Source organism: Psittacula echo (genome assembly GCF_963264785.1).
Source record: "Psittacula echo genome assembly, chromosome: 5".
Lineage (NCBI taxonomy): Eukaryota > Metazoa > Chordata > Aves > Psittaciformes > Psittacidae > Psittacula > Psittacula echo.
In genome coordinates, this window is record NC_137739.1 from 11,576,439 (window position 1) to 11,598,170 (window position 21,732).

A 21,732-nucleotide genomic window follows, 5' to 3' on the forward strand; every position below is an offset into this window, starting at 1 on the left:
GGAGCTCAGATCCCTTTCTTCTTAAAGAATTGAGAAACTTAATTGTCACTTTTGTTCCTGCCAGCAAGATTTTAACTCAAGTACTAAAGTCACGTCCCTTTGACAGCTTAAAGGGAGAGATGCTGCAGAAAAGCTTCTAGCTCCTTTTGCTTGATTCTGCTGCATCTTCTGTCTCCTCTTTTTTTCATTGGTGTTACTGGGAGCTGTGGTTGTGGAGGTAATATGGAACAAGCACTGTGATTTGGAAGAGTTTCTTCTTCTATTTTGGCTCTGTGTACATATCAATCCTTGTCCTTGTAAGTCCAGTAAAACGTACACAGCTAAATCTTAAGTGGCCACTGAAATACAGCACTTACACCTGAGAGAGCTGACAGAGTGTTATCACTGAGCTGTGTACAATTGCATGCTCCAGATTGCTTTCCAGCATTGCTGCTGGTGTTGTCCAAAAACCCCAGATTTACTTCATGGTTTTGCTCACTGTGATGCTTGCATATGATGTAGTTCTTGGCTGGCCAACAGAAGGGAAAATCATGTTCTGTTGGGTTGTTATGTGGAAAGCTTTATAAAAGTTTACTATGTCTTCATAATATACTGGTTTTCTTGCAAGTTACAGTGTATGGCTTGTGTTGAGGCAGTTGTTTTCAGGTCCCTAAAAATGAATGTGAAATGGAGCCTTAAAGAGACCTTTTGTTTGAGAATGCAAAAGTTTGTCGTAAAGCAACCACAAATCTGTGATGTGACTTTCCCTTCAAATTGACAAACAGTAACTGTTGTCGTACTGTAATTAATCAGAGCAGGAAGCAAAGCAAAACCGTAAGCTTCTTTCAGCAATTTTAATCAATTGTCCTCGATGAATGTCCCTCTGTGGCATGCCATAAAGGCTCAAAAATGCAGGCTGGAAAATAGTGGCTTAATGAAACTGTTCTGTAACAAATACTGAGTGGTTAAATGAGATTTTTGTGTTTGCTTTGTTACTCTGCTGTTCTGGAAAGAGAATGGATTCTGATAGTTTAAAAGAGAAATAAAATGTGAAACTCTTGTACTGAGGGTGAAAATCAATGTCCCTCAGGCTTGAAGACCAGCTTGGTCAAATCTTAAGGTCTTTTAGCACATGCCTGTTTGGAATCACATTTGAACAGATGTGTGTGTGTTAGGCAGCTAAGAGTCACTTCCAGAAAGCACTGCAGAAGCTGAGTGGCCCCAAGGGCAAGTAACATGCATGAGGAGCATGCAGCTATGGACAAAAGAGTGGCAGAACTGCAGTCCTGTCTTCCCCTGGCTGGTGAGCTGTTGCAGTCCAAAGCACGTGCCTACAGCTCTTGGCAGAGGCACAGCCATGTGGCTAATGACTATGACATACTTGGCTGGTGGTTCACCGGGTGTATCATCTCCTGGTGTACAGTTGCCATTCATTTCAGGATGAACATTTAGGTTGTAATTCATTTGAGGAGGAATATTTTCAACTATGTTAAAGCTCATGGTGAGGGTCACCTTCCCTCCATTCTGAGTGTTCTGGGTTGTCATTTGTGCCAATGTCAACAGCTATCTTGATAGTTTATCTTATGACTAGCTGGACAAAATCATGCTGCATGATGTTGGGGCTGCAGGACAGTGAGGGGAGCCCTGAAGCACCACCTGAGCGGCGCTGCGCCACTTCGAATTGAGTCTCAGTTTTCATTGGACGACTGAAAACAGACTACCTGGTGAAACGACAGCTTCTTCTCTCTTGGCAAGAGATGAGACCGAAAAATCCAAGCCAGTAATTAACGAAAACCACCAGAAATCCAGTCTCTGAGCCACTTCCGTTCCTGGCATAGGATCGTGTTTGTGAGGTTGCATTTTTCTTGTGTTTGTAAGATGACATGGAGCTTTTGAAGTGCTTTAATGAAGTGCAGGGCAAAGGACGAAATTGAGTCTGTTTTACTTGCACTCAAGTGAGATCTTAAATTTTCACTCTCACCAATTAGAAGGTTAAGGACCTGAATTTCATAACATGCCAAGAGATGGAAATCAGTCTGGTGTTTCCTTAAAGTGTCGCGTGAGCTTGAGGCAGATTTTTCTCTCTGTCTTCAGGAACTTCATACAGAGTGAGGGCTTCTTTCGTAGTGTAGGGAGCAACAGTGTGTACTGCTGTGCTAAACCAGTATATTGTAGAATCACAGAATGGTTAGGGTTGGAAGGGACCTGAAAGACCGTCTAGTTCCACCCCCCCTGACATGGGCAGGGACATGTATATATGTTGTAGTTATTCTGGTTGACTCCCTTTGAAAGTGGGTGCCTGAATTTTAAATCCTCCTGCTCTTTTGTGTCGTTTTGAAACCAGGGACTGGGTCAGAAGGTGCTTTCATTCCTTTGATGTTACCTCCATCTCAAGCATTGTCTTCAGCCAAGCCTGGTGTGAATTGTCTAACCTCCTCTCATTTCTTTTGCTCAGCTGAACTTTGACTTGGATCGTGGTGTGTTCCCTGTGGTTATTCGAGCAGTGGTGGATGAAGGAGATGGTAAGCATATGGTGGTGTGCTCCCATGGTCATCTAGCGCTCTCTGAGGTTATGTGACTCCTTCAAGGCAGGCCTTATGCTGCAACGATGAAAACATTTTACTTGTAGCAGAGGCCTGGGGAACCTTTCCAGGATAAAAATGTTTCAGGATTTCACCTTAACTTCCCTGTATTGAAAGGGTCCAGCTAACCATGGGTTCTTACATAAAACCACGCTTTTAAAAATAGCCTCATTTCTTTACAGGAAAAATGGCCAGGTATTTAGTGTTGGGATAGTGTTTCGGTGAGCTCCTGGCTCTGCCACCAATGCCAGGAACAAATCAGAGCAGATTACTTTCTCTTTGGGTTTTGCGTTTGCAGTTTGTAAGGCAAGAAGGGAGTTGGTCTTTTCCCCATCTTTGAAGGGTGAGTTGTCTGCATAAAACTTATAGCTAACTGCAGGGTGGGCCTTCCCCTAGGAATGGTCAGAGAAAAAGAAATGGCTGTCAAATGCTTAGCCCACTGTTCAACCAGATACAGCTTCCTCCAGCAGTTCAAGATTCTTCTGCTTCTTCTGAAGGGTGCTGAATGGTTACAATTAAAAAGCATAACCTTTGATAAGAAACAGTATTGTTGATTATTTTTAAAGCATATTGCCATTTTGGAAGGGGAAGTCCAACAAATGTTTAGATTGTTATTCACATTCCACAGTATTTTCCTTAGGGGGGGTGTGCTTTTGGGCTTCGTGTGTTTGCACTTGTTCTAAGCATCAACAACGAAAAGCACACAAGGAACTCAGGCGTTCTCTAAAGCCAGGGGCTGATGTGGTCAGCAGGACCAGCATTTCACTTCTGCTGTTTGTAACATTTTGTACAATATATGAAAATAATTAGAAAGGAAAAAAACCCATTCTTGATTGCACTGTTTAGTGCAGTCACTTGCTCAGTTTCTTATGTTATAGATGTGAAATTGCCCAGAAATTCATTGCCTTATTTTACAGTCCTCCAAGCACAGTGAAACAGAACCAATTTAAATTGGATCAACCAATTTAAAGTGTGACTAACAAAGCACAGTGCAACATAGAGGAAGCTACTTCTAAAGTGCATTTATTTTTAGTGATTTCAGGCATTGTTAGTAAAGTTGACATAAATGTATATTTCTTGACCATAAATATAAAACACCCTCTGTTTATGGAGCTTTTGGCAACGTATTTTTACTTTCTAATGTTGGGCATGCGTAGAAGGACCAAAAATAGAACAGGAGGCAGCATGGGAAGCATACATATCTGCACATACCATGCCCAGTCTTAGCCAATAGTGTTCTGTCATCTATTTTAATAACCTGGAAAGGCAATTGCTTTTAAATCCTCTCCTGGAGAGAGTATCAGCACAAAAATATGTGACACTTGAGCGAGATTTGAGGAAATTGTTGTGTATTTTGGTTCTGGTTTTAACTGCTGGGACTGGAAGGAGCTGGCCTTGTGTGTTTGGAGCACCTGGAAAATTACAGCTGGCCTGTGACTGCTTGTGTTAAATAAAATTGAATGGCAAATTAAAATAGCAGTCAGTGAGATGTTGGTTTGGACCGAATTCTGACAGGAGATGTGTACGTGCCATGGAGAATGTGAGCTTGCACTGTTAGCCCTCTTGCATTGCTGCCACCGGGATGGCTCTCAGGGAACAGTACAGAAACCCTTTGGGGAGGGAAGGTGCTGCACCGCTCCAGCCACACACGCTGCTTGAATGCCATGAAGGATATGAGGCAAGCAATGCCTGCTGTCTCTGTCTTGGCTATTCAAACTGCTGGGAGAGTCCTGAATTTCATGTATTGAGTAAGCTGGAGCACCCTTGCTCTTGGCTGGCAATGGGGGGAGCAAGCAGATGAATTCCCAGTTTTAGCCTTCTTTCCTGCATGCCATTATGTTCCCAATTGCACCCAAATTGCCACGTCAAGTCTTGGTTGCCAGCTAATCTGCAGGCATGGACTCTCTTCTCCCATCTGCTGCTGGTCCCAACCTGATCTTTGTGCTATAGTCCAGTGAATGGTTCCTCTTGTCTCTGCTGTTCTGGAGGCCCAAAGGAAGCTGCTGAGCTCCCCTGCCTTTTAGACAACTCAGGAGTTGCTTCAGCTTTTTGGCACAGAGCTGATAGTTTCTGCCAGCTTTTCTGCATGTGCTTAGCACAGGCCAGGTACCTGTTGGTCCAGGCAGGGCAAGTGGATACATGCTTTCCGTTCCCTCTGTGACTCCTCCATGGCCTCTGTCTTCCATTTCCGTATAATGAGTCTGAACATAATTAAGCAAAAGGGTCCAACCAGTTGGAGCTGAACAGAACCTTAAAGCCTTGAGCCAAGGAGACTGGGATTGTACCTTCGCTTCTTCTATTCTGTATTTGCTTTTGGAATCATGGATGCAATACTGAAACCTCTGACAGATCCTTCTCAGTGCTGTTGGATTAAGAGGAAGGCCTTGAGTTTGGAAGAGGGAAGATATGATGTTTGTCTTGGGGGAAAAAAAATCAGAGAACTGGACAGAGATGGTTTATGTCCAGAATTGGTATGAGAAATAAATGTTTTATGAGCGTGTCAGATTAGAGTGAAATAAAGAGATAAATAACAGGTCTGGAAGTGCTGCCAACTGCAGTTAAACCAGATGGATTTATTAATCTCTGTGATCAATTCAGGTAATTAAAAACAGGAATTTGAGGGGAGAGTGGAGTCCCACTGAGCACTTTGTTTTACTTTCCCTTTCCAGCCTCTGAAAACAAAGTGGAATAGTTTGGAGCACCGGAGATAACGAAGGCATGTCTGTATGGGGCCCACTATAGAGCCCAGTGGGGTTTTGTTCTTGCTCTGCAGGAGTGCAAGATGACAAGATAAGAAAAGTTTTAAATTGCAAGAGGAGATGAAAATAGAACAGATGGCGGTTCAGGAATTGTGAACAGACCGAAATGCAGTTTGGGGTAGTTTCATGCTTGTGCTGTTTTCAAGGTTTAACCAGGACTGCTCTTTCTATTTTTGCAGTGGTGGTTGAGGTGACAGGTCACGCCCATGTTCTTCTGGCTGCATTTGAAAAGGTAAATGAGCTCTTTTTCCCTCTGTCCCTGCCCTTGCATATGTAGATGTTTTCATGGGTCATTAGTTTGTATTTATATAGCACTTAGCACAATGGAGTCCTGCCCGTGACTGGGTGCTATTGTAGTACAAATAATTGCTTGCAGCAGCTCCTGTGCAGCCTGTAATTATCATTTGTACCTCAGCTGGTCACTCAGCTAATTGTAGCTGGTGTTTCCTGTGAGTGGGAGAGGGTGTGCCTCAGTGGCTGAGATGTTTAAGGGTGGAAGGTGTTCACCATAGCTGCTACCATGCGGTTTTCCAGGGCATCATGTTCTCTTTGCAGAACTGGATCTGATGTGTCCAGACCCTCTTGCACCATTGTGTGGCCTTAGTTTACACGTAGGACCAAGCCCTTGTAAATAATTAGGATATATCCTACGTGAAAACTTTGAGCTCCACTACTTTTCAGTGGCATGTTTGATGTAGCTAACTGCTGCCTACATGGTAAGGCTAAGCCAAGCTGTATGCCACAAACCTTGATAACAGAATCTCTTCCCATGATAATTGGACCCTGAAAACAGTTGCAAGATCCATAACTCCATCATGTTTTGTCTGGTTGTGGTAATACTGCAGACGCATATCCTGGGCAGGTGATACTTGTAGTGACATGCTAAGATGAGGCAAGAGATGATAGAGCAGAGCTGGGCATGTAGAGGGAAGCAGCATCAATTCTGTGCTCTTAGAAATTCCTCACTTCCAGGCTGGCATGTGGCTGACTTCTGTTTCTCAATCTGCTTGGTTCCTGCCATGTCCTTGAGCAAGTTGTCAGGTCTTATTTTGTTCCTTCTGGGTGGATATGTGGATGGTGACAAGCTGAGTCAGAGGGCATAGGTCACACAGTCAGTCCTGAAGAAGCCCTGTGGCTGGAAGATGCTCTTAAGTGTTCTAGGTTGCTTTTGGTTTGAGTTAGTGAAGAAGATGAGTTTTCCTACGCTAGAAGGGCTGCACTGAGCACTGGCTCTGTAGGTAGTTCTGTTTCTGGCAATTAGAGATGAGGTGGGCAGCTGCAGCACCCCTGGGACTAGTGCAGGGATTTACTCTTCTAGTTTCCTCCTCCAGCTTATCTGGAAAAACAGAACACACTGGAATCTCTCAGTTGTTCAGCAGCACCAGAGGGAGGACAGTGTGGGCAGTGGGTCCCTGGGTTAGGCTGTGGTGTTCGGAGCCTGTCTGTCACCTTGCCAGGAAAGTACGGTAGATGGAGAACCCCAGTCTTGCAAAATGATTGTTCAGCCATTTCTGAGGACAGAAAAACAGATGAGGCCATCAGCGTCCTGCATATTACAGCCTGATTTTGAAGGTATGCCTGTTTGCCTTCCGCGTCTGTGAGACTCACCTGTGCTCACCACCTATTGCCTACATAGCTTTTTGGTTGTAGCAAGGTTCAGTTTAGGCTTTGGATCCGATGATGCAAGTATGATTTTTAGTTACAAAGGAGTGTGTCTAGTTGCTATTTTCCAAGTATCCAAACATAGCCCTGTTGCAGTAAGCCCAGGCTCTGTGGTCATGGAGTAGAGCTCTTGGTGGATTTGTTCCCATTCAAGCATCCCATGGCTAGCACTTGATAATAGCACCTTGTAGAAAGTAGGAAAATACACACATATTGGTAATGTGTTAGCATGAGTGCAGTAGTGAAGCTTTGGAAAGTTCTGTCTGATGAGACTGGAAAGTGGTTTAAACTGCTGTGGCTTTGGAAGCAGGATTTCAAGGATTATAGGTAAATTTCACCTACTGTGCAGGACCTTGGAGCATTCTGGATGCACAAAGTTGATGGCAAAAGCCTAAAAGTAATGTTCAGGGGCCTGAATGAGGTATGAGGCAAAACTGGGAACTAACTAAAGCTGCTCAGGCCATTGCATCAGTGTTGGATTATGTCCTGTGTCCAGGTCTGAGCTCAAGGATTGAAAGTGCCTCCCTTCTTTTTCAGTCTGTGTGTGCTGTGAGTGGGAGATGCTGTCTGGTGGGGCCACTTCTTACTTCTCATCCTCCACTGCATACTTAAAACAAGATCAAAATCTTTCTTTTAATAAAAAAGTCACAGGGCAAAGTATGTGTTGAGTTCTTTCTCCTCCCTGTTTCATTAAAATATATTACCCATCCTTAGATTAATTGGAGCTTTTGAAGTGTAGGTCCATAAATCCAGAGGAAGTCCTTGCTAATAAGCACTGATGATGATTGCCAGAGCAGGCTCAGAGGACAGACAGACCTGCTTGCTATTTATATGTACCTTTAGGATCAGAGTAGTAAGGTTGATGCTCTGTGCAGTCTGGCCTTGCAGCTCTTCCAAAGGCAGACACTTGGCACTCTGTGTTTGCCTGGAGAACAGGACTGTTTTGTCTTTTGGTGCGATGTTGCCGTCTCTTCCTTCTGAAACTCCTTCAGCAAACGGATGCATGGCTGCAGCTATTCACAGCAGCAGAGCCTGCTGGAGTTTCCCCTAAGTCTCCTTTCCTGCTCTCTAGACTGTGGCAGGAGAGCTGTTTTCTTTCAGTTTGGCTGGCCCTTGTGAAGGATGTAGAAAATAGAAATAGCGCACTATTTCTGTCACCATTTCTGACACCAGGTATATACAGAATTGTTCCAGCTGTGCCTGCTGCCAATGAGCAAGTGAAAGGCTTGAGGCAGTCACTGCAGCTCTGAAGGTGGCAATGTAGAGAGTATGTGACTTGGTTTGGACTTTGTCCAGTGGACAATTCTTGTTCTCAGCCTCCTGCCAGCCCCTTGCTGTCTTGGGGCTCTGGCCTCAAGAGAGGCTCTGTAACTGGATGTTATTATAGGGTGTTAACAAATATCCCCTGCCAAGTCTTGCTGGACTGGCTGAAGAAGTGTTTGCACCCTGTTGGACTGCTTGCAGCCTGAAAGCATGCGGTGTGTCAAGGGATTTTTGTGCATGCTCTGACCCATTTCAGCCAGGTTTAACTTGAACCAAGTCCATCTAGCTCTGCACTGGAGCAGACAAGGGGCACTGATACCCTGTTCCACTAACTGCTGGGAATGATGGCCATTCAGGCTGTCCCTGTTACACACATGCCACTCTCCCCTTAGGTGGCAGACATAAACTCTGATCGTGAGTCTGTTTGCTCTTCATTTGTACACGTCAGCTATTTAATATATTTCCTTTTTTTCCCACTAGCATGTTGATGGCAGCTTTTCCGTGAAGCCATTGAAACAGAAGCAAATTGTAAGTACCTGTTTCCTTAATTAAAGATGTTTGCTGGTGTCCCACAGGTGGCTGTCTGTACCCAGTGGGAAACTTTAGTGTTAGTTCACTGAGAGCCTGAGACTTCACCTCATTCGCTCAGATATCACAAGCAAAGGCAGTGAGCTGCTGGCAGCCCTTAATGTTGGGTTGTTTGTTGCACAAACAGATGTGTGTTGGGGAAAGAAATACAGCAGTGGGACTGGCAGAGCTATAGTGCAGGTCTCTGTGCTCCCCTGGGAGGCAGGCACTATGTATAGATCCAGTCTTCCCTATACATTCCTGCCTTGCTGGTAAAGCACAGTACTGATGCTTACATATATAGGTGTAAGTAAATTAGGTTTGTGTAAGTGAGCTTAAATGCTGTATGTGTTAAGAAGTGTGAAGCACATCTGTTCATTGACGTTGCCTGATCTCCTTAGGTTCTGTGTTTTGTGGTGTGGGTGGATATCTTTTCAGGCTCACAGTTTTCTGCCCGAAGGCTGAAAACTCTTAGGTTTCCACATGTGTGAGTATGTTAAGGTATGAGGGGATCATCTTCTCCCTACACAAGCTTTTGAGCACAGTATCTTTTGAGCAGCCCTGGGGACTGAGACCTTTTGGGTCATCTTGCCTGTTCTCTACGAGTATCTTGGGACTTGAACAGTCACAGCGTGGTCTTGCTTTTAAGCTGTCGTTTATATTCGAGACTGCACACATTATGAGGGGAAGGGAAGACATGAGACTGGCAAACTGGAAACACCAGGGGCCTGTAGCCCTTTTTTAGCCCATCCGATGTGGTGTGAAGGTGTGTAGTGCCTTATCAAGACTGAAATTGTATCCAGTCTTGCACTGAAAGAAATACATCAGCAACTGCAAAGATTGCAAAGAATTTCACCTTGTGAAAGGAAACCTGGTAGTGATCCTGCTGCAAGGATCAGCTTGAAATGTCTTGGAGAAAGAGATGAGATTTTGGTGGTTGATCCCTTCACCTTCAAATGTGTGCTGTGTTTCTGCTGTAAATGTTTGACTTCAGCTGCTCATGATTGATGGCTAGGGTTTTCTGACGTGAATCAAGAAGCCTTTTACTACCAAGAAGATCATCAAGTGCCTTGATTAGACACTTTTTTCTCTAAGATGTTGCCATCCCCAGGTCAGAAAAGAGCAGCTAAAAGGTATCAGTTAATCCTATATAAAAATTGCGTTCAGTAGTTCACTACCTGCCTCACCCATGCTGTGCCAGAGACTCACAGCCTGTCCTTCAGACTTGCTCATGCCTAGTGACAGCACTGTCAGAGCTTTATCCTGATGCTAGTGGTGATGCTTGCTGCTTCAGGTGGACTTCTGTTCTGAGCCCTGTATCCCCTAGATCAACCTGCTTAGTGCTTCCCTCTCTTCCTTGGTGCTTAACTTGGCTGTGTTGCAGCATTATCTCCTGGCTAATTGATTGATCTGTATCCCACAGGTACTCTTAATAGAGGCAGACAGAGACTGTTTTGGGAGGGAGTCAATGGAGTGTGTGAAGGCAGGTTTGTACTGGGAACATCTGGAAGAGCCATACTTTCAAAGGAAGAGCTCCTGCACTGCCTGAGCAGTGAGGGAGCAGAGCAGTGTGGTACCAGCAGTGCCTCTTTCTCACATACTTTTTGATCAGAGAAGAGCATTTGTGAGCTCATGAAAAGTAAGATTTAAAAAAAGAAGCTAGTGCTTACATGGCTGTGACCTGTCTGAGTTGGTGCTGGGTTACTGCACACACTAACACAGTGTGTGTGCCAGTGTCCATTTTGCACTCTGGACACCTCAAATGGAGGGCTGTCTTGCTGGAGCTGCTCTTCAGGGAAGTTCCCACCCTACCACAGTATGGTTAGCTGCTCCTGCAGTGAAACAGTGTGTGCCTGTCTGTTTTCACCAGCAGAGCATGTAACCTTCCCACTTTGTGTTTGGTTGTGGATAATTTCTTTTTATTGGCAGTTTGTAAAATGTAATGCTTTGATGATCTCCGCTGTGGCTTTTAAAGTAGAAGGAAGCTCTTTCTAGAGGATCACACCGTGTCATTGAAACTGAGGTAACATCTGCACCCATAAGAGCATAGAGCTGAGGTATAGAGTATATGTATGGAGTAAACTATATGCAACCTTGTACATTCTTCGCCATCACTGCTTTTCTTTGCCTTCCCCTCCTTGCCATTGCCAGGATTGCCGGGTACCTTTTGTGTGCATCGACTTCTAAAGCTCTTTGGGAGCAGGAAGCAGCAGCTAATGAGCTGAACTGCTTTGTTCTCTCAGATAAGATCAGTTATAATGTACCTACTGATCTGTTTCAAGAAATCCAGCATGGATGAATACAAACAGATGGATCAGCAGAAAAACATGACCTGGACTTGGCTGGTGACTCCTGTGTGCATCAGCTGAGGCTTTATATAGCAACAGAAGCCTTTGGAAGGATTATGTGATGCGGGAAGGTTTGGAAAAGCATGAAGGTGAAGGACTGCATTGTGTGCAATCATCTACTTCTTATTTACTCCTACTCTTTTAAAACTTCGAGATCTTTCTAGTAAGAGCTGTGTTGCACTGCTCACCCTTTGCCTACTGGGACATGAACTTCTTGGGAGTTTTTAGAGGCAAGCAGTTAAAATTAATGCAGACTCCTGCTGCGTCTTCCTTCCTGGCATCTTCTTTGCTTTGAACTGACCACTTCTGCACTTGCTGTCACTCATTACAATCCTCTGGGCAGTCGGGGTGCTGTAACAAGACTCTCTTTGAGATGTCAAGTTATAAAAGGACATCTCCCACATAATTGTTCCCAAACTTCCTGGGTGAGTTGTGAGCTGCTGCAGAGGATTTTGCTCAGCAGTCCAAAGGCTGACCTCATTGCCATGAAATGTAGCCCTAGAACAGATTGTCTGTAAGCTGCATGCTGAGTTAAATGGGGAGACTTTGGAATTAGTTTGTTAAAGCTGCTGCATCCCAGGTCAGAGCATTTCTGAATTAGCAGATGGGTTGGATATGGCTAGCTCCTGCCCCCATCTTGGTGTGTGACACCTTCTGCAGCACTGAAATCCCATGGCAAAGCCATTGCTCTTCTGAGCACCTGGTTTGACAAAAGAAAAGCTGCCGATTACACATGGAGATGCCAAAACCCCTGGATCCACAAGCTGTTGAAGCACTGGGCTCCCAGTGGCTTGGTTTCACTGCGTGGTGTCAACTGGACAGTTACTAGAGATGGCAGGAAAGTGTTTGCTTCCCCTGTTTGTGAGATGTGTCAGTCTGATACCTTGCAACCCCTCCACCATTCTACCTGTTGCGGGATTTTGTGTGGTGGAGCACACCCCGCTCTGGGGCAGCTGATGTGTAGCACCACATCTCAGGGGACTGGTATCTTTGTGCATCCTTGTAGGGGCTGCTGCTGACCGCTCCAAGAGTCTCGTCCTGCATTTCCTGGCTAAGCTCAGGAACAGGGGAGAACACCCCGCAGTGCAGAGGGGTTTGCCTTGCTGGGACTTGAACCATCAGCCTTTCTGATGTGCTTTAATCCAGCTGCTTGGGGCAGTTTGCGGGCAGCTGCCAGTGGCTGCACAGGGGCATGGCTTGGAGGAGTGTGTCCCAGGTCTGGGGCTGTGAGGAACTTCCCCCTGTCCTTGAGCATTTTCTGTTACCACACATCCCAGTTTAGAGAAGCCACCAAGGACCTGGGGATGGTAATAAATGACACTGCACTAATGTAGGATTGTCCTTTAAGTGTTTTTGTTTTTCATGCTAAGGGACCTGGTTTGTCTGTCTTCAGCAGCTTGACTTTATGTTCTCAGGTGATGAGCAAAGAAGTGATGTGCAGCTATGGATGTGTCAGAAACAAGCTGTTGCACAGTACCTCTGCTGAGATTACAAAGATGGGTGGAAGTTAATACCGGTTAAAGTTAAGCAGTACTTCACAGAAGGAAAGGACTGTGGAAGGCTGATTGCCTCTGGCTTATTTGAGCTGTGGGTGCATATTCCCTCTTGATCTGTGAGACAAGCAGAGTACTTGGTTTTTAGATGATCTTGATAGCAACAAAAGTGGGCAGCTGGGCTCCCTGCTTGGACAAGACAGGATGGGCACCACTTTTTGAGCAAGGAAAAGCTCATTCTACCAGCTATATTTCGTGATATTTGTTTCTGTTGGTGTTTTCAGGTAGCTGTAGGGGAGCTGGCTTTGTGGATATAACACAGACATTTTGACACAGGGAGGGAGGGGAGGTGATCACGAAGCAGCAATGACAGAGCAGCTGGCACTCCAACTGTTGTCTTCTTCCCCAGGTTGACCGGGTGAGCTATCTGCTTCAGGAGATCTACGGCATTGAGAACAAAAACAACCAAGAGACCAAGGTAAAGGTCCTCAGGAGCCTCCTGCTCCCTGAGCTGTGGGTTTCCAGCCTACACCTTCTGGTTTTGAGCTTAACTATGGGGCTTGGCAGGGCAATGAGAAGATGCTTCCGAGAGCAACTGTCAAGTCTGTGTCACACCTGCAAGCACTGAAGATGCTCAGGGATGACAGGTTCTCACTGTTGTAAGGCCCAAACACTCAGTGGAATTGTGCTGAGATAATTTTAGACAGCATGAGACTCAAGGCTGTTTCCTGGGGCAGGGATTGCTGAGAGAGAGGGACATCAGTGCCCCAGGGGTGTATCAGAGCACAGAGACAGCAGAAGCAGCCATGGGCCAGTGTTGCTGCCTCTCTGCAGTCAAGGCAGTAGTGCCTGGTGCTGTGCTTTGCTGCTATGGCTCCTTCATGTTCTTCTGTTTGGTTTGGGGTTTTTTGGGTGCGGGACCTGCATATTCCTGTAGCGTTGCAGTGAACTGAGCTCTCTAGGGCTTGCCAGTGTCCAGAGAGCAGCCTGCATTCCCCCGCAAAGAGGGAGCACAGCATCACTAAGGGATGTGTATGCAAATGCTGTAACCAGAAACATTGCCCTTCCTCAGGCAGGAGCTTCTGAATCCCAGCTTGCTGCACAGCGCCATGCAGATTATGTGACTGCTTTATGCTTGCTTTGCCTCCTTTTGAGCTGCCCTTTGCTGCCACCTGGGCTGCAGTGTACCAAGTGCTGGCCTCAGCATCACACTGCTCTGTTGTGTGTGATGTGTGATTTGCAAACAGGAGTAGCCACAGAGCGAGACAAGCAGGATTTCTTCTCCAGGTAATGCAGTGTCCTGCCCAAAGCATTCTGTGATCTCTCTTCCTTTGCAAAAAGGGAGCACCTGAAGAGGCAGGAGGGAGAAGTCTTGTTAAAGATTTTTTTTGCACAGGATGTATTTAAGAGGATTGAAGGCTTCTCTTTGGGTCCTACAGGATCTCATGATGATGCTTCTGATCCAGCAATCACACATTTGTGGCTCATCAGACAAGTGGCCTCGGGCCATTTTTGTTCTTACTAATGTACTTGGCAAACTGTTTGAATGGAAAAGCGAAAAGCCTGCCCTCCCTACCTCCCAAAATAGATGAGGAGTCCATGTGATGGGGCAGACCTTGCAGCCTTTTGCTGGCACAGGCAGCAGGCTGGGTGTGGATGTGGCAGCAGCAGATGCTGTCTGTCGCTGTTTACACCAAAGCTGCCCATGGTCTAGCTTGTGGTCGCCCTGGAGACCAAAGGGGCCTCATGAAGTGGAATGAGGTGAAGGTGCAGGGTGGCCCACACTGGATCATCAGTCTGGTGATATTACTTCTGTGGCGTTCTTGGGTGTCAGTGAAGGGGGCTCTTATGGTCAGACAGTGGGTTTTTCTACCCAGCAACAGGTTGATGGGTTGATGGGTGGCTGTAATCCAGTTTTTGGGGTTCTGACTGTAAGACGAGTGTGATTCACGTTCATGTGGGATGGATTCACACTGACCTTTGTACCAGGGTAGCTGTGAGCAGGTGAGCATCCCAGGCTGGTTTTCCTGCAGCTACATGAAGCTTCTGCCAGTGCAGGACACTGCGAAGATGCTGTAGCAGGAGAACCACGCACTCCTCTCTTGCTCAGAGGACCTATGGAAACTGGGCTAGGCATGGCTGGGGTGCCACCTTCCGTCCAGCCTGGAGGGCAGCCTGACCTGCTGCCTGCCACAGTCAGCAAGCAGATCCTTTTTGGGCTGCTCTCTCTGGGGCAAAAAGGCTGGACTGTCGAAGAGACCACTTCTCTGCTTACCCTGGGAGCTACCAGGCAGGACCTTGTTCTTGGTCCCCCTCAGCCAAGGGGATCCCTACCCAAAAGGAGCTCCCCTCTGCACACAGACTAGCTCTGGGGAAGGGCAGCTGTGGATTCACAGTCAGTGCCCTGGTCTCTGGCCTTCAGTGAGCTCAGAGCAGAGCCCTGAGAGGAAGGAGTGTCTGTAGCAGGGCTGTGTGGGCTGGAGCTTGCTCTCCTTGAGAAACCCGTGTTGAGAGTTGCGGGAAGAAGATGCCAACTCTTCCACGGACTTCTGGGTGGGAATTTCCCCAGGCCCCAGAGCCCCTTGGCAGTTCTGCATGTCTCTTACCATTCACATGCCCACATCTTGTCTTTCGTTGCAGCCTTCAGATGACGAGAACAGCGACAACAGCAACGAGTGCGTGGTTTGCCTGTCTGACCTCCGGGACACCCTCATTCTGCCCTGCAGACACCTCTGTCTGTGCAATTCCTGTGCTGACACCCTACGATACCAGGCCAACAACTGCCCCATCTGCAGGCTCCGTGAGTATGTGCCCAGGAAACAAGGGCATCTTTCTCCATACTAGGCTCCTGTTAAGTCAGTGCAGGCTCTGAGAGGGAGTGTGTATTTTATATACCCAACCCTGAGGATCAGCATCAAACATGCTGCTGCTCTCACTGGTGTCTGAACACTCCTACCACCAAAAATAACTGTCCTTGAATAGGGAAGGAGAAGAGCATATGATGGGAAAAATGGCTCTTTGTGCAGTGCCTCCCTGGCCAGCTGTCCTCTCCCTGGGATGGATCTGAAGGTGCAGGTGCTCTGAGGTGTGCCATGCAGGCAGAGCTTGTGTTTTGGTGGAAATGATGGAAAATCCCCCAAAAGAAGGCATGTAGAAGCTTTATCCTGAGCGTATCTGGCCCATTCAGCAGCCAATCCCACCAGGAGGCTGTCCAAGTACTTTACATCGTTTGTATTTTACCCTCTGACAACTTTACCTTGATTTCACCAGGAGGCAGAGATGAGATAACAGTCAGTTTGGAGTTCTTTGCTCTGCCAGGAGAATTCAGAAGATCTGCGTTACTTAGCTCTCAAAACATGGAAAAAGTGAAATACCCATTCTGAAGCGGCACTTGCTGAATTCCGTGTGTTTTCTCAAAGCACAGAGGCACAGGAGTCTCTTGAGAGATGATGCCTGTGTTTTTGCTGGAATCTACAGATCATTTGTTTTACCCTGGGCTGAGGTATTTGTTCCTAATGGATATTTCTCAGCAAAAAAAAAAAAGAACCTAAGACAGGTATTTGGCCTGAGAAATTAAGTCTGACCGGTTCGAACATGGCAAACATGCAGTAACCGAAAGCAAGATCTTATCAGAGGAAGTGCCAGACAGCTTTAGCTATAAATAGCACAACTTAAAACACAGGGATAGTATTCTCTCATCTGCACGCTGCAGTGGAGGAGGTTGTGTTTGTTTGGAAAGTGCCCCCATGTCAGACTTCCTGGGAAACTGCTGCTGGGGAGTGTAGGAGCAGCAAGGATTGATCTGGACCTCTGTCCTCTTGCTCTAGGCTGGGTGCAAAAGAACTAGAGAAATGCCTGGGCTTTTCCTTATCTATGAGCAAGTTCTTACAGCTGCACCAGAACACACGTCTGGCTCATTCATCTGCGCCCTTGGCACAGAGGAACTAACAATATTAAAGATCTGCAGATAGGAAATGGGACTGTGGGCAGGGAGTGGAGATCAAAGCTGTTGTGGTGGGAGGACCAAGGGATGGCTGTGCTGGAGACAGGGCTATACCCACTAACCCTCTGGCTGGGTTTGCAGCTATTGCAGAGCCTCTCAGCAACACAGTGCTGGCTGGTGGGGTAGCAGCCGGTGGCAGGCACGATGACAGGCAGGCTGAGACTTGTGGGGTCTGGATGAACCCAAAGTGGTTCACATGACACACACCCCCATCCTGTAGCTTGCAGTGCACTACCCAAGGCAAAGCTCATGTTTTTCTGACTGTGTTGTAGGGTATCAGGCCCGAAGCACCTCTGTACATGATGGTACCAGGGCAGGGAGTGCCTGTTCTCTGCAAGGACTTTGTACCCGTAGTTTTTGGCCAGCAGATCTCTTCCCTGTCTAGCTCAATTGACTAGAAGCCAGACCGCAGCACTGGGCTTTGGTGTGCTCCACAGCCCTGCTCCCCATGTACATGTGGAGATCCCCCAGGCCTATGGCATGTCTCTGGCAAGCTGAGGAGCTCTGGCACACACCAGACATGGCCTGGTCCTGCTTGGCCATGCAGTCACCTGCCTGCTGTTCTCTCCTAGCTTTCCGTGCCCTGCTGCAGATCCGGGCTGTGAGGAAGAAGCCGGGGGCTCTGTCACCAGTGTCATTCAGCCCTGTCTTGGCACAGAACGCTGACCATGACGAGCACTCTGTAAGTACCTCCCAACCCTGTGTACAAAGCCTGGGCGCTGGTCTCAGCCTGAGCGGGCAGCCTGTGCATGCGCCAGTTGCTTGTGTTCCTGGGACCTCAGGAGGTACACTCAGACGTTGGTCTTGCTGAGCAGTACAGCCTTTCTTGTCAACCCTGCTGGACAGCCAGGATCTCTCCTCTCGTGGATTCAGAATTAATAAACTTGGTTTTAGCCAAGTGCCCTCTTGGCTTTTGGAGGAAACAAATCTACAGAAACCTCAGTCTGAGCAGGTTTCTTGGCACCAATCCCAGCAGAAAAGTGGCAGGCTCTGGACATGATGGGAGCAGGGAAAATGGGGGGGGTGGCAGTTTGACTTGCACACACATCTGTGTGGCAGCATGCTCTGATGAAATGTCCTTGTCATCAAGGTTCCCAGCATAACAGCAGAAAGGCCTCTTTGTGGAAGTCTCCATGAGAGATCGGGGTCTCTGCAGGCAGCTGAGGAAACATGGGATAGGAAGCGTGGTGCTGGTGGCCTCTGGGCCTGATTGCATGTCCTTGGTGCTCATTGCCTGGGCAGTACTGTTGTACAGCTGGCTCTGGTGAGACACATGAGGTCAGAGTGAGGAGAAGGAGATCTGCATCCAGATCATCTTACAGACCTTCATGGGAACAGAAAGATAGTGTCACAGAAGCAGCCTTGTTTTACCCATCTGTCCTCTGCAGCACTGTAGCCCTGCTGCCTTCAACTGGGGGTAAGAAACAGAGCAGGGGAGAAACCCCGAGGGTTGTTGTGAAGCAAACCATGGTGTGTAGAGGAAGGAGGTGCTGTCACCTGGAGCAAGGTGAGGAGATGCTCTGTGTCCCTTCGTGTCACTGACCTCAACAGACAACTTCCTTAAACATGGTTTTCTCTTGACAGCGTCCCTTTAAACCCTTTAAAGTGAGCCCTGTCTCCCTGCCCAGCAGGAGGCCTAGAAGGGAAACCGTAAGTGACTTGGTCGTGTTTGGCTCCTGGGGCAGTTCTTTGCCCGCAGTGTCACCAGCACGTGGAAGTGTTACACATGCAAGGGCTTGCTGACACGCTGGGGCTGACTCCTGCCCCTGCACAGGCTGCAGCACTCCCGGTACTGCCTCCACATGAGCAGTCAGGCTCTCACACCCTGCACACCATCACTAACCCCCTGGGTTGTGTGTGGAGGAATAAGAAGGTGGAAGCAGCTTGCCACAGGGATCTGGCACTGACTCGCAGGGACTGTCTCCAATCCTGAGCCTGGCTGCTTTGTAGTTCCTGGCCAAGATGTTTTCCTGGCTTTGTGGAACTGTGGGCAAGCTGCTGACCCCTCAGCTCACCCATTGCACTTGTCCCATCCCCGTGGCAGTTTGGCATGGACACATCTTGTGGTTTCCACCCTGATGCTAGATGTAGAGGTAGACAAGCAGGCACCGTTGGACCAGGACTTCGGGAACACTGACTGCAGTGAGCTCTTCTGCTTTTACAGAAACAGGAGGGACGGAGATTGTGTTGTTGGGGATTCTCCAAGCTGGTGTAAGAGTGTGTGACTGGAACACCATGCTGGGGACAGCATGAATGGCAACTGTGGGGGACCAGGAGCCAGGAAGGGGAAGGAGGAAGGTGAGGTAGGCCCTCAGGTCAGGAAGCATCTGTTTGTGCTCTTTGTGTACTCCCATCAAATGCAGCTACAGTTTTCACTGGTATCAAGAAGTCTGTAGTTTCCTTTTCCTGAAGCCAGCCTGAATGAGGAATGTGGCTTGTTGGGCCTGTTCGGTCTGGAGAAAACGTGGAGCTGGGCTAAGGGAATGAGGCTATTGCAAGTTTGGTGTGACTCTGTCCCTCTGCCAGCTTTCTACAGTGACTAGCAGTGCTGCTGGAGCAGTGGGCTCTGTGGGGCCTAGTGGTAAGTGTCCCAGGGAGAGCAGTGCTCTTAGGGTTGCTTGAAGTCTCAGTAACTTGCAGTGAGGGTGTTGTAGCCACTGGCTGAGAAATCCACCTCCAGCCTCTGAGCTGTGCCGAGAACGTGAGCTTTCACCAAATGAACCAAAAGGAGCAGCCTCTGAACCCTCAGGCCTTGGTTTGCGCAGCCAGGAGAGAATGTCCCAAACACGAGCCACGGGGGTTTGTCTCCCGGAGTTTTCTGTCCACAGAACCGCGCCTCTGAAATGAATCTCTTGGTGGAGATGGCTTTTGGCCGCACCGCCTGCAGATGGCAGCAGCTGTGAGCCGGTCCGCTGTCAGCTGGCTTGGTTATCTTGCAATCACCCTCTGTGGTCTTCAATAAAAGCTCATAAACATCACAAAGCCAGTACATAGGGGGTGTGGGTTGATGCGTGACCCCAAGTGGCACTCATTCTTTGCTCCCTGTCAGATCTGGCTCCTTCTGTGACCACAAGTGAGTCAGTTCAGCGATCAACTCGCACCAAATTGGTGGCTGTGTTGGAACAGGCTGGGCAGGCACGGCTGCAGCTCTGTGATTGCAAGATCAGGCACCGAGAAGCCACAGGAGTTCATGGCCAGGCTTAGCAGCCGCACACCATCCTTCGTACAACATAGAGCCATGAGGATACAGAACTGAAACAGCTCAGTTTAAAGTAAGCCTGAACTGCTGAAGTCTTGCCTCTTTGCAGCAGCCTGGGCTGTCTATGGCCTTCCAGGCTGCAGTATAAATTCTGTTTGTCTCCAAGTGCTCAGGACCTTTGTAATCAGGAGGATTTTTGGAGCTAAACCAGTGTTGGTTTAATGTCTTTGCAAGAGTCCCTTTGGAAGCTTAGTGAGTTAAGGAGGGATTGGGAATCGGTGCAGTTTTGCCCTCCTCCCTTATGGAGTGGCACAGTGGTTCTGTGATCCCTTTCCTACCTTTTAGCAGAGGCGGCTGTGCAGAGCCAGTGTTAGCAGCTGAGAGGATGGAGACCATGGGACAGACGTGGTGTAGGCTCCAAGGACCAGGTCTCAGCTGGTTGGTGCACGGGGGGTGCTGTGACAGAGCTGTGCGCACCAGGGCTGGAAGCACAAGTAGGCTGCTTGCTGAGCTGGAAAGGTCTCTGAACCATCTGTTAGGAGAAACAATCTGAGCACATCTTACAGTAGCTTTGTTAGGAACCTGCTTTCTCACCCTCCCTGCCCAGCTCTTGAAAGCATGGTGGGGGGATGCCCAGCCCCATTCCAGCTTGCTGAGATGCCCAGTTTCTTAAGCATTGCTCTGGAAACTTGCCTGGAGCTTCACCAGCATTACAGGCCAAAGGGGAATGTGTGGCTGGTGCAGGGAAGGAGGCTGAGGTGGGGCTGGGCTGCCTGAGGGCACAGTGTGGAGGCGCAGGGCTGCAGCCGGGCCTCCCCTTTCTAGGGGGCTTCCAGCCTGATGGGGGATTTCTTAACGCTGCTCTCTTTCACCCACAGAGCTCTGACAACATCCCTCCAGGCTACGAGCCCATTTCCCTGCTGGAAGCGTTGAATGGCCTTCGCTCAGTTTCCCCCACTATCCCATCAGCCCCTCTGTATGAAGAAATCAACTACTCTGGCGTGGTGGACGGGATGCCCCCTGCAAGCCGACCACTTGTGGGCATGGACAGAGCTGTGGAGAGCAGCCACCAAAAGGGCAAGAGGAGCAAGTCTCCAGATAGGTCAGCACTGGGATGGAGGGGTCTGTGCCCCTTGTAAGCCCTGGGGGCTTGTGGCCACACGTACTGGGAGCCAGGAGAGGACTCTGGCTCGTCCCACCACTGGTATCTTTTAGTAGGCCAGCAGGTACTTGTGCTGGTGCGAGAACTGGGGCATCACCCATGTGTTCAGCCTGAGGATACAGCTTATGTCTCCTAAGGCCTGGCTTACTCACCAAAAGAGAGAGGATTTTTAACAAGGATAATTTTGGATGGGAATATCTCCTTTCCAGTGCAGTTAGTCGCTCAATTTGCATTCGACATCCAAATCTTGCTGGATTTCAGCTTTCCATGAGTTCCCCAGGAGCAAAAGAATGAGGAGAGAAGGGACTTGAATTTCAGAGCACAAAATTCTGAGTGAGACCCTTCAGCTGTTGTATGCAGCCTCCTCTATTGGCCTTGTGATGGAGGATGTAGGTGTGGATGCCATGGAATGGGCAGCCCACTGCATGTGCCCTTTACGTGTCCCTTGTGGGGCTGTACAGGCAGGGTCAGACTGGGTTTGTTCCTGGCACTCCACTTGCTCCATTCCAGATTTCCCCCTGGGAATGGAGCCCCCAGAGGTGTGAGGAGCAGTGCGGGCCCTGTGCCTCTTGCTTTCCCTGCCAAGGCAGATTTGTCCAAGCTGTGTTACTGTGCTGAAGCTCTGCTCCAGAAACTGCTGCTCTTCTCCATGCAGCTGATAGCAGAGGCCCTGGTGAATTTATCTCCGTAGCTGAGCTCCTGCTCATGCTGGTTG

At 48.2% G+C, this 21,732-nt stretch overlaps 1 protein-coding gene across 9 annotated transcripts in view; it reads left to right on the forward strand.

Annotated features, from left to right (window-relative positions):
• MGRN1 (mahogunin ring finger 1) overlaps positions 1 to 21,732 on the forward strand; it is a 55,378-nt gene that overhangs the window by 30,358 nt on the left and 3,288 nt on the right. For all 9 annotated transcript variants that reach the window (XR_013956845.1, XR_013956846.1, XR_013956847.1 and 6 more), the window contains 7 exons: positions 2,435 to 2,501; positions 5,500 to 5,552; positions 8,726 to 8,773; positions 13,063 to 13,131; positions 15,294 to 15,453; positions 17,229 to 17,338; positions 20,734 to 20,957. Coding sequence is in view for 3 of the 9 variants with exons in the window: in XM_080617738.1 (XP_080473864.1) it covers positions 2,435 to 2,501; positions 5,500 to 5,552; positions 8,726 to 8,773; positions 13,063 to 13,131; positions 15,294 to 15,453; positions 17,229 to 17,338; positions 20,734 to 20,957 (731 nt within the window). In the remaining 6 variants the exon portion in view is untranslated. The remainder of the gene's footprint in view (positions 1 to 2,434; positions 2,502 to 5,499; positions 5,553 to 8,725; positions 8,774 to 13,062; positions 13,132 to 15,293; positions 15,454 to 17,228; positions 17,339 to 20,733; positions 20,958 to 21,732) is intronic.